This window comes from Drosophila suzukii, chromosome 3, assembly GCF_043229965.1.
Source record: "Drosophila suzukii chromosome 3, CBGP_Dsuzu_IsoJpt1.0, whole genome shotgun sequence".
NCBI lineage: Eukaryota > Metazoa > Arthropoda > Insecta > Diptera > Drosophilidae > Drosophila > Drosophila suzukii.
The window spans coordinates 21,897,558-21,910,763 of record NC_092082.1 but is presented as its reverse complement, the minus strand read 5'-3'; the positions used below and the strand labels follow the sequence as shown (position 1 = coordinate 21,910,763).

At 40.0% G+C, this 13,206-nt stretch overlaps 1 protein-coding gene across 1 annotated transcript; it reads left to right on the top strand.

The window, feature by feature from the left end:
* Nucleotides 1-6: 6 nt before the first annotated feature.
* On the top strand, nt 7-1,244 carry LOC108007538 (uncharacterized). Its single transcript, XM_070996926.1, has 3 exons — nt 7-31; nt 90-296; nt 357-1,244. Exons 1-3 carry the CDS (start codon nt 7-9, stop codon nt 416-418), a joined length of 294 nt encoding a protein of 97 aa, XP_070853027.1. The 3' UTR covers nt 419-1,244.
* Nucleotides 1,245-13,206: the final 11,962 nt, after the last annotated feature.

The window sequence follows — 13,206 nt, the reverse complement described above, 5'->3', positions numbered from 1 at the left end:
TCAATAATGTTAATAATAATATTTCTGTTGGGTAAGCGGCTTTAATTTAAGTTTATCAAAATTTGTATTTTAATTCTAAGTTCCTTAAGTTGTCAGTGTTTTTAATGGAAGTAAAGGCGGCTATTTCGGGGATCTCTTCAAGTGCAATGATCTGCTGCTGAAGTGTCAGGAAACTGAAGCATTAACCGGAAAGTACAATGAAATTGCACATCAGTTTAATCGAAAGTGCAGTCAAGAAATTGGATCCAAGTGGAGCAATATCACCCGATGCGAGTTGGAAGCTGTTAAATGTTTAGGTAAGAAAATATAGTATGATTTTATCAAAAAGATACAATTATAAAATTTTTGAATTTTAGTAACTGAGATGAATGGAATGGACTTAAATTGTGAAAATATTGCTGACATAGTTCATTTGTGAAAATAGAATTTAAAATGTAAGAATGTAAGATCAGTAAAAAGTGTTATTTAATTTAACAGCAAAAGAAACGTAATCATGTCATACATATCTTACATTCACCCCTTAGGATTGCCACCCCAAAGTTCTCTCTGAACTTCACTTTCAAGTGGAACACTTCCTTGGCCTTCGGGGCATCTGTTGTCTCAGTATTTACCTTGTCATAAATCTCTCCCCCGACAGGAGGAAATATTTATGAGCTAATCATTTTTAATTATAATCGAGCGACAACAAAGCTGAATAAACTTTTACTCGAAAATCTAATCACATGCTGGAACAGAGGACAGAAATAATTACGCCAAGGCCCCGGGGCAAAAAAGAGCCCGAAAAAAACAAAGACTCTCAACTAAAATAAAAATAAAAATCAATTTCAGGGCATTTCCTGGCCACGTTGCACGTGCCACGTGCCAAAACAAAAACAATAACAACTTGAGTGGAGTTGGCTGGCCGGGGGATTCCCCCGTCTATATGTATATGCTGATAGCACTCGAAGCCAAAATTTCATTACCAGTTTGGGGGAGCAGTTCTGTGCCCTTTGGCTGAGAGTCAATTACGGCAAGGAAGCGCCCGATGACGTCGTCACCCGAATCCTTCCCCGAATCTCCGAGGAGGAAGCCCTCCACATAGTTGCTTAATATTTATCTAGCGTAATCAGCCATCCCCGACATGTGTCCATGATCTCGATAACAAACAAGGGACGAGACCGAAAGCAAACAGTAATCCCGGCAAACAAATCGGAGCAGGCCAGCCAGCCCAATGGGTTTTTAATAAACTGTCAGTTAATAATAAAATTTTCAGTGAATGTTATTATGATTACAATCGCAGTGATGACAAGATTGAGAGATACGGACTCCCCTTTGCCCACCAAACTTTTACTTCGTTAGGTGTGTTGGTTCGAGTTATTTCAGAATCAGAAACTGAGTGTGAAATTTGGCAGCTTGTTACAGTTTTCCAGCGGAGCGGGACGTAGGGACCCCGAACCATTGACCCTAATCATGTAGCAGCTTGTAAAATGCGAGCGTGAAAAGAAAATTGAAAAGTTAGTTCGACGTTGGGTTTTCCACTCAGCCCTCCCTTCCCTTTTGCCCCCTTCGCGACCATTCGGTTTCTGAAAGGCTGTTGATTTGGGAAATTCCTTAAACTTGTCCGAAAGTCGGGTTGTAAGAGCCAAAAGTTGTTGGAGGTTTATGCTAAGAATATGGCAAGTTTTTAAAGTCGGAAAATGAGGAGAGCTATTTGAGTTTGGGAAACTATGAATGCAATGCGGTGGATTGCGAAGAGTTGGCAGAGGATTTTATGCTTTTATGTTTAACATCTTAGGAACTTTTCAACAATTATGTAGATTAATAAATATTAATTCGATACGGGTTGAAATATAATCAATATATTGACACTATAGTGTTTCATTTCGGTTTAAGTATTTACTTCCTTTGATATTTTTGCCTTACAAAACTTTTAAATAGAACTAGTAGGCAAAACACTTTATTTTTTAGTAATGTTAATGCAATTTAATTTTTTAAAATTCTTAATAAAAGGGAAATTATTTAAGTTGTAAAAAATACCTATACTTATTTTGTATCTGTTATAATTGTAACTGGCTTAAACTTGTTAAACATATATATGAATAAGTCTTTTAATACATACACCCTTTTTTCTAAACCTTCATTATTGATCTTATCTTTTCCGGCGGAAATTTCCTTCCTTAACGCCTTGCTTACCACTTTAATTTCTTTTGAACAAAACCTTTAAGAACACTAAAAAACACCTTCCGGTAATCGACAGCACACTCCCCCAAACAAAGGGCAAACCACCCACCCAGTGCAGCGAACCACCCCCTTTTTGAAAGGTCCCCATCCCCAATGCCTCATGCCACAGCCCAAATCACCCCACAAAGACCCCCCAATAGATAGGCACACGTTTTGTTGCAATCCCGATGAGGAAATGCTAATCCGCATGTAATATTCGAAAATGATATGAAAATGCCAAACCAAACAACCACCCACTGAAGAACACGACCCCAAGCAGATCCCAGATCCCAGAGTGAGGCAGCCAGGCTGAACGGAGCCAACATTACTCAATGTCAACATCAAAATTGCTTTGGAATTCATGCATTCATTTATTTCGCCTTCAACAAAAAGCGAACTAACGCAGTATAGAAATTTTCATTTTCGGCTGAGTTTTAATTCGGGGGAATCGGAATCTCCGGGGTCCTTAAATAGCTGAACAGCCGTTTGGGAACGGGAACAGGAACTTTCATGCTGATTAAAAGTGGCAACTGTGTCTACGGGGTTGCGATGCTTTTTTGGGTTTCGGATTGCAACCTTTTTCCACTTGCCACCGAGGGTTGCCCTCTGCAAAAAGGGGGTGACTCATCCTGCCCATCGCTGCACTTGTCCTTAGCCACACAAAAAAATTTCGTCACAGACGGTGGCGTGAAATTTCGAAACGAATTCTCAAAACTCGCTCATTGTAATTTCTGTAATACCAGACTGCATGGGCATGAGGCATGTGGCCAGGAAGTTTGTTTTTGTTTAAAATTATTAGAATTCAGTTGGTTGTTTCGCGGGTGGAATTTGTGGTGGCTGCAAGGTGGTGGGTGGGGGGTGGTTGGGTTGGTTGGATTCTGGGTGGGGTGTGTTGGAACAACAGCTGGTGCTCTTGGGCCAGAATGCGACCAGTACTTGGCCGCAATGTGGTCAAAGTGGAGGACCCTCGTCTCGCCTCAGCACTTGTTTGCCCTTCGCTGATATGTTTGCGTGTGTGCCGGGGATTTTAATTCATCGGAAGGGCAAACAAAAGCGCAAAAGTCAAGCGATTTGCGAGCACTCCAAATCACATCTTAAAGTGTGGGAAATGAGGAAACTGAGATTTTAATGGCAAGTACAAATTGTTTACTAAGCAAGAAGTCAACGACAACCGTCAGATAGATCTAAATACCTCGCACTTTGATTTATTAAAGTATTGTTATCTTAAAAATTAAAGTTATAAAATTGTAACTTTCTTTTATTACAAAATTGTAAGTTACTTGCAAAAATCTATCAAGCAATACTTAAAATTGATATTCAATTTGTAACCATTAGCAGAGTAATAGCATAGCATAATTGGTTATCATCGTATAATTATTAGTACCCCATAAAGTCAATGGGTTACCTTAGTCTACAGCCTCAAGAGAGTGTGGCCATAAAAAATCGCATTAAAACGCTCCTTAAAACTAGTCGTTAAGACTTAGTCTTGCAGACATGATTCATAAGTAATTGTTGCAATCTCGGGGCGGACAAACAAAACAAATCCATAAACTTTAGCCGGCTAGACAGATAAATCGAGTAGAAAACCTCGGTCAACTCGGCGACGTGCTTGAAGCTGTTGACATGCCACGAACCTGAAAACAATTAACGTCCGATTTTGATATGTGTGAGAGCTAATCGAAAATCCCCATCGACCAGACGTCCACCAGACAGCAAACATGGGACAGTCCAAAGTCCAGGTAACAATGTAATATTTGCCATCCGACTGAGCGGCGAGGAGTCGAGGGCCCCAGGACAAGTGTTTTCGGCGATAACAAAAGGTGTTGCACAAACGAGGTCCTGGCTAGCCGGGATTTATGTAAGAGCATGCACTCAAAGAAAATATGGTAATCTTTACTTCTCTAAAATTGTCTTTCTAAATATAATAGCTGAACCTAAACCTTATAAGTTCCTTTTACTCGTGCGCGTTACATTAAGATTTAATTTTAATACATTTTCTAGGTCAAAGAATATATAACATAAAATATATGTAATATTAATATAATAATAAAATATATATAATATATTTTTGTAATTCATAAAATTTGTAAATAGGTTTCGAAATATTATAATCACTTCTTGAAGCGGCAAATATGGGTTACTTGGATAAGTCTAATTTTCTAGCTGCTTAGAACCAAATATATAGATAGTTTAGTTAATTGGATAAACAAAATAAGAATTAATTCTGTGAGTGTTCAAATAAAACTCCCATCGGTGCTGCGTGGGAGCGAGGACTCTGCTCATTAAATGTCAATTCCTAGTCGCCGCAGCACATCAAACGTGGGCAAAAGGACATCGCATATCTCCCGCTGTGCGCGTGTCCTTTGAATTAGGGCCGATCCCGAGTCCATAATGCGGTCGGTCAGTCCGTCGAATCCCTATACACGTCCTAAGTTCATCTGGCGCGCCTGAGTTATGCGACCATTGTTCCCATCGTCTTTCGGCCAGTGAATTATTATCCCTTTCGCATATGTTGCGGCCCGGCATTGTCCTGCGGACTCCTCGCCTTGTATCCTTTCAAATGTCTGTTTCTCGGACACGCCTTGGAAACTGGGCGTTTTGCAGTTAAACGTCGTGGCTCCAAAGTTTTCGGGGCGTGTTCGCCTCATAAATTGATTTTTGCTTTCTGTAGAAATTTTGTTTCTCTTATTTTTGGGTTTTTTAGATTTTCTTTGCCTCAAATTTCATAATTATCGGGGCGTGTGCGAGCACTCTAGATATTTCTTTACCCGAATCCTGCACTTGTTCGCCATGGAGATACAAAAATCAATTTATTGTTTTTCCCTCCCCTTCGATTGCCATGTTTTCTGGGTTTCTTTGTTTTTGTTTTTTTTATTTATTTATTTTTCGGACTGCGGTCAATGTTCTTGGCCGGGCCAGCAGTTGTGGTCAACCAAGTGTTGGACAGCATTATAAATATTTGAGCTTGCCTTTGCAGCTTACGGAGAACGAATGTCCGGAGCGGAGAAATTACAGCTGCAGTGCGTTGAATTGCTAAGGAATCTCGAGTGCTGAACTTTTGCGGGATAGTTGTTGATTTTATTTTCTGCCATAAATCGTTGTAATGAAAAACTTGTTCAGACTCAGATTAAAGTTTCCTTGTGCACTGCACACTGTATATGTGGTGAATTTATTATGATAAGCTGGGGGTTTTACTCTGACCCAGTTTTGGATTCATATTTTGACACAAATTGCTTGCAACATTTTCCCAAATTCAAACTTTCTGAGCAGCGTAAGATTACCACAATTAAATGGGAACCTAATATTGGGCAATTCAGCCCCACTTAAAAGTTTAAACTGAATTTTGTCTAAAATGGCTGGCAAATTCAAATCTCGATTAGCCGAGATATCTTGTGGAAGCATGTCCTATCATTATGTATCAACTCCGAAAGGCCCTGCATCTATGAAAATTACACATTTGCCAACTGCTAATTGCAAGTCATAAATTAAACCCTCACCCGGGTCTCGAAAAGGACCAGGACTCTCGCAGGACTCCGGTCACTGGAGACAGGACACAGGGCTGTGATCCTTTTTGGCACAGGGCACACATTCGAAACTGAAGTGCGGGACTGTCAAAAACTTTAGATTGCATTAAAACTGTTCGTAGGCCGGCGGCATAGTTCAGGCATAGTGAGGCATTCACTCAAAAAAATATGTGGCAGTTATGGTAATTAGAACTCATAAAACTTTTTAATTTAATTAAATAATATTAAAAAACTTGTCAACATGAGGTCTTTAATAAAGTCTTGCCAAAACCAGAAAAAGGTTTACTTGTTTGTTATAATAGCCTAACAAATAATATTGATTTGTGTTTGGTATACATAGAACAAACTATAGATATAAAGATATACACATTTGCTATCATTAAATTATTTAATTTTTTATTGAGGCACTTAAAATAAGAAGTGATTTACAAAAGTTCCATAACAAGTTGGAATAAAATGTATACCTATTTAAGGGTATTTATTAGACATATTTCAATTAATTCATCCATTAAAAAACATTTAAATATTTACAAGCTAAGATTAGTTTTTGAAGATATTTTGTTAAGTGCCTGAAAGCTTTCCTGTTTAATATGCGTCCTGCAACTAGTGCTAGACATACGCACGCATTGCGATGCCGTGGCCAAAGCTTCAAAATATTAATTATGACAGATCTCCGGAACAGGCCCGCACACACATATGTACTACGAACTTCGGCGCCTGGCAAATGCCGTTGGCGAAATTTGCATTTATATTAAAAACAAACAGCAAGGCGACCGGGAATCTCGGCCAAAAGCCAGAAGCCAGTAGCCAGAAAACAGAGACCAGAAGCCGGGAACACGATGACAGCGCCAGCGACTTGCGGCGTAATCAAAGACACGTCACCAACAGGCCATGGACCAATTTGCAATCAACCGACACGCCCCACCGCCCACAATCCACCCATGAGCCACCCAGGAGCCACCCCGCCATCAGAACCACCCACCGCAAAACTATTGCACTAAACCAAAACTGATTTCGTGGTCCGGACTTTAATTACATATCATATATCAGAGGAGAGCTTGTCGTGCGGAAGGACAGCGGGGATCGGGGTTCGACATTCGGGATCGCATAAAAATGATTTCGTTTTGATTGCAATAACTCCCCCAATTTTCTTGGATAAACCCCACACCCCCTTGACAAACGGCAAGTGCACTACTTGAGGGTTGTTTTCCCCCCATTCAAACACAAGTGTTGCCAATTGTTTGTAGCTGTTTTGTCGGCGACAGCCTCCCAGAAATTGGCATCACAACCCCCAAAAATTACCCCATCGAAATTATTAGATTTTATTGCATGTGGAAAATGAAAATGGAAAATTTTTCATCACTCCTCGAGGAGCGGAGGGAAAAGTTGTGCGTAAGCGATTTATTGGAGAGCGTGACTGTCATTGTCCTGCGGCTGCTTTTAATATTTCCAAGTGGCTTTTGTGGCAAATTTTACGATTGTATTATATTATGTAGTAGTGCTGTGCATTTGCCACGGACCATGGACCAGCTGGCGAACCCATCTGAACCCTCGCAAAGGGTTGGACATCCTGACGTGTGGCCCCACAAAGTGCAACGAGCCGTGAATATTTTGCCGAAACAAAAATTAGTTTGGGGATTTGCATTTGAATGGTATGCGGGGGATACAGAACTCCGCATTTGGGAAGTTGGCAAATAAAAGTTGGCTGGAGTCCTGTCAACATTTTCGGGTGTATATAAATCTGTTTGCCATTTGCATATGTAATAAGTGCGAGGACACTCCACTGATGGGACACGCAGCATGATAATCAGGAGGGGGACAGCATAAAAAACAGAGAATATCAAACGAATTATGGGATGCCAACATGAATGCAAATAAACATGAGCACTTTCGAAATATCCTGGGGAAGTGAGTGGTAATGTTGTTGTGGCAGCGATGAGATGGGATTACTAGATTGGGAATATTAGTTTTGCTACTGGAAAAACCCATAGCCGAAAATTCCTGGGCAATAAAGATTATAATCTTTATTTTATTTTACAAATTTTCATATGATAAAGACCGATTTTCAAGCCTTAAAATTTTATTTATACAAATTTTTATATGATAAAGTTTAATTTTTATTATTAGACTTATTTTTGTGCGTAAGAAATAACATTATCAGGTGTCTTTATCTTAAAAAGAAGCCATAAATTCCTTTGTTTTTAACTTGACCATTGAAACTTCATTTAATCCACGTGATGTGAAAAGTAAATAATATTTCCAGCTAACAAATATCATCTAAGGGTGACTTTAGAATTTGACTGTGTGGTCAGCTCAAGTGGAGATAGCTATCTCATATTTGCATCATATCTCACGGTTCTTTCACTTACTCAAAGATACAATCTAAAGCTGTTAAGTGTAAGGGCAAACTAAGAGCCGCCACTTGAGGTAAGTAGATCAGCTATCGGCAGTTGTTCAACCGAAGGGATCGTTCTGCACTTTCTCGTATTTAATTATGGGGAATTTCTACCATTTTCAGGCACCTACTTTAAAGACCATTCAGCGCACGCCCTTGTTAGCATACAAATGCGAACCTACCGAACCCAAATCCTCTGAAATGAACAATACTTCGCTATAATTTCCATTGAGTTTCATGTTCAGGTTCAGCTTCAGGTTTTCGGTCGGGGCTGCAACAGCTTGCTTTTGTCTACGAGAGCTGTCTGGCATTGGATTACACAACTCCGACTCCGACTCCGAGTCCAGCTCGCCTCAGACAGATGCCAGTCCGAGTTTTCGTAGACAAAGGATGGGGCATTTACCGCATCCTAACAACTGCTACATGACACCATATTATTAAATTAAATGCAGACACGCGTTCGGGCCACCAAAATCGTATGGCTCTCTAGCCTTTGGCCAACAGATGGAGCCCAGGCCCGCTGACCATTAATTCCGGCCAAATAAATGGTCAGCCGCAGTCTCCTTGGTAGTCGCAGCTTCTCCTCCAGCTTGTTAAACTAACAAGCCAGCATCGCGGTTCCAGGAAAGGCAATCAATAGATCTCTATACCAAGATAATGGAAACGAGCCAAATGAACGATTTTTAATTATACCTCTGATGGCCTGAACCGATGGTGATAGAGATCTGGTCACATATCATGTAACATTTGGGAAATCTCTGTCTTTCAATAGGGGAATACGCATCTGCGGGATTAACTTTCTTTGGGATGCATAATTTCATAATTCAAACGGAATAGCAGGAGGTAAAAAGTCACCTGCACACTGCTTGAGTTTAATAAAACACTCCGAAAAAATATTTCTCCTATCTGAGTTAAATGGAAGCATGAGGGATTCTGAAATTACTTTTAAATGTCATGCTAGATGACATTTACTGTATTTAAAAGTTACAAATATTTTGTTGCATACTTCTAGACACCTAAAATGACATTTTAATGTGAGTTCAATGATTTTTCCGATCTAATCTTAAATCATTCATTATTCATAAAAAGGTTTAATTATTTTTTTTGTTTACATTTTCCTATTATAAACATGGTAGGTTACTATATAACTAGTTATATATTTTGGCATTAAAGGTAAAAGGTTTATTTCGTAATAATTGGTTCAAATAAATATTATAATCAAATTTAACCGTTGAAGAATTGTAAATTATTTTTTTTAAATGCCAAAACTATGAAAAATGAATTTTTATTTGAAACGAATGTTCTTATTTTGATTATTGTGCTGTGACGCTCAGTTTGGCTGAGTGTACAATCGCACTCGCTGTTGGATTGCCCTTTGTCCCGAAGATCATTGATCAATGATCGTGCCTCCTGCCGTCTGGCAGCTACCTGCGGCACTCAGGGCCACTTAGTGATTTTGGCCGCTGTTTGTTGACCAGGCCAAACAGCTGCCACCTTTTTCGGGCCCAGACGACTCCACAAAATTGATGACGACAGGTTGCCAGGCGAAGCCAAAAATAAAAGAGAGAAACCCAGCGATCGCAGTGGGCTGATCCCTCGAAACAGGGATTCAAGAAGTCTGGATCGTCTGCTGATCTGACGTTAATCGACTAAATTGATAAAGTCCTGCCCAGACTAGATATATTTTTCGTGGCGAGCCCGCTCTCATTAAGTCCTTGATTAATGTTAGTTCTGCTCTCGTTTAGGGCTTTATTGTCGCTCCTTTGGTCCACGCGAATTTTATTGCCTTCAATTCGCAGTATCTACAATGTCGCCGTCTTCATCGTCGCCCCAACTTCATCATCAGATTTTCGCTCGTTTCGGTTTCTTGTTCGTCGTCGCGTAATTAGTCTCGTTTGTTGTCATAAATTTTCGGCAAATTTTGTTGAAAAGTCGCATTTAATTGCACTGATTTACAGTTCTGTGTTTTTGCAGCTTGGTTGGCGGGGTTTTGGTCTGGTTTTTGGTTAGGTGTTTCACCACTTGGCTCACATAATTACGTGCAAAATTAATGATGTTTGTGCTGGGTTATGTGTAGCACTTTAAACAGCCGAAGACAGATATTTCGGCCTTAGTTTGTATGGTCTGTTTTTTTGGGTCTGGTTTGCTGGCTTTCAAGCAGATCGTTAGCGAAATTTAATGAATTCAGCAGGTGCAGTTTGATAATTCCATGTGAGAAGGACGTTGTCTGGCCGAGATCCTGCGGTTAGAATTTGTGATGATGCTGAGAATGGAAACAGAGCAGCAAGGTGCAACTTGGATTGATGGATGTGGTGTCCTCTTGACCGTAAATTATCGTTGTACCTGAGATGTGGCCCATAATTCGGCTTGGGCTGACTAATTTATTGGAGTTGCCTGGCAAAATTGTGGAATTCATTTCCGTTAGAAGTTTCTCCTACTTATAAAACCCGAATTGGCAATCATTTTCTTAATTCACTTTCAACTTACCTAACGAACGCTGCCTTTCATTTCAGGCTTATGAAATGGCGGAAGCAAACTTATTTCCTTTGACTAATATTTAATGAGTGAGAACTAAGACCACTGATTCAATTTTCTTTTCACTTTGTGAATGGGTGCTTTTCATCTTGAATATTACTTCTTTAAAAAAATCAGCATGATTTTGAATTAAAATGCAATTAAGTCTTAGACATTTTGAAACCTCATCTAATAAAGCTGATGACTTTCCCTATCAAAGACCTTAAACAAAGAAGTGAACGAAAGTTTATTACTTCTTGAAGCATTCATAGTTAAAATTCTACTTCTCATCAGGGGTTCCCCTGTCCGGAGAATAATTGAAACTCATCAAGTTTTATTTGGTTGTCGGAAGGTGGCGGCTTAGCCATCATTAATGCCCTTATCACGTACTTCAGTGCGACAGAAGCGACACCCCACAGCAAACCCCCCTCAATTACATATCCAATCCGAACGAATCCATCGCATCATTCAGCCGAACACCTTACCCCAAGGATTTGTCTTAAAATTGCCACCCTTAATTACTTGTAAGCTCGCCGGGTCATCCCCCAGAAAAAGTTCGGGCAGTTTGACTTTGCAATTGGGAAGTGCAGCGACTCCCACTTTCGCCCCCTCGTGCGAAGGACACCCCAGTGGGCTGACCATTGATTAAATTGATGATGTTTGATGACTCCTGAAGCCGATTTCATCGTACATTTCTCCCGTTAACAATATATACTTGGGGACCACATATGGTGGGCCACCCCCCGCTCATTACCCTGCATTCGACATGCATCAAGAAGCCTTCAAGTCAGATTTCGGAAGCGGACCTCTAGCTGCGCTACTGAGTAGTGCTGCTACTTACACTTAGATAAATCGCCTTTCACTACCAAATTGGGAAATAAGTTTCCCTGATATTTAGACTCCAAATTGTATACAAATCAAGCACTTAGACCGACATACAATAAAATGGTCAAACTATCTACTTACAGTACTATTATTACAATTTCAATATATATTTATATTCTTAAAAAACTATTATTATATATACTTATTATTATTAGTACTTATAACAATATTATTAATATATTTAGGTATATTTTTAAAATAAACTCATAACGACTAGGGTTTCTGCTTAATTTATACTTCCTATAAATTCTTTTGAATTTTCAGAAACTGTTGAATGCTTTTATTTTCCTTATAAATAATAAGAACATATTTTGATTGCACTAAGTAGAATTAAGATTAAAATTAAAAAACATAATTTATTAACTTAAAGTTGTTTATATATGCATTTTATATTTTAGTCAGATTAGTCATATGGATGCCATTCCCTTGGAAGATAACATCAATATTAGTTTGTTTCTATTAAAGTAATCTAGCTTAAATTGTAACAAAAGATTCCTGACATGGGCCTAAGAATATATACAGTTTTGAGTGTAGGGAATGCGGCGTGCAGGGAATTTAATTTAGTAGGAAAAGAAAAGGAAGTGAGAAAAGAGGCTCCACGGCTCTCCCATATTAGTCGGCATGACTAGACTAGGTCAGCCGTCTTAGGCGGCATTCTTTTGAGCCTGAACTCCCTGCTGACCTTAATTAATCTTCGGAACTGAGCTGGCTGAGCTGAACTGAGCCCGGCACCTACATCCGACTGGAGTGCAACCGGCAACCGGCAACTGGCGACTTGGCACCGGCAACGTGCAACTTGCGACTTGCAACGCTGTACTGAAGCCAATGTTGATTAATGTAGCCGCGTGACTGGGCGTTATTTTCCTATTTTCCCAGTTTTTGTTCGGGAAATGAGTTGCACGAGGCGTGCTATCAACTAATTGCGCTGCATTGTTGCGATGTAAGAGATATCCAAGGGTACATATCTGGAGAAAAGTGGAAATTCCAATGCAATTGCCACAGAGCACTTCCGCCTGGCAGACGCTGCTGAAAGGCGAATTTCAATGCAAATACATCCATCCAGTTCGAGGGTCCATCGCTGACTTTGACTCGGACTACGACTCCTACTACGGATTGTGACAAACGCCCCGGGGGTGCAATATATTCTGCAGACTGTAATGAAAGTGTGAATGAAATGCTCCATGGCCCCTGCTTTTCCCTTTGCCAGCACAAAAACGGATGTAGAAAGTTCAAATAGAATTTAACCCCAAGCGCATATTTATACCATGTTTCCCCCATCTCTCCGCCGCTTTCACACTTTCAACGTAAAACAAATACCAAATGAGACAAGTGTGTGCGGGTGGGTTAAGTGTGCGGGGCCGGGGAATCCCCCTTTCGCCATATTAACCCTTCCTTGGCATGCTGAAAATGACCCAAGGTAAGAGGAGATTTCCTCGGTGGCTTTGCATGCAGGTGAAAAGCGGATTCAGCTTGCCAAGTTGCTTTTTTGTCTGTGTCTGCTGAAGGTTGTTAGCCCGGGGCCAGATGCGAAAGTTCAGCTGGATGATATGTCAATGATATATCAGGAAGTTAGGGAAAGTTGGGCTCTGGCTGGGGTTAAAATTCGCCTGAAGTGAGAGGTGATCACTTACCAAAGCATGTTGAAAGCCGGTTGTGGCAGGTTGTAACAAATATAAAGTATTTATATAT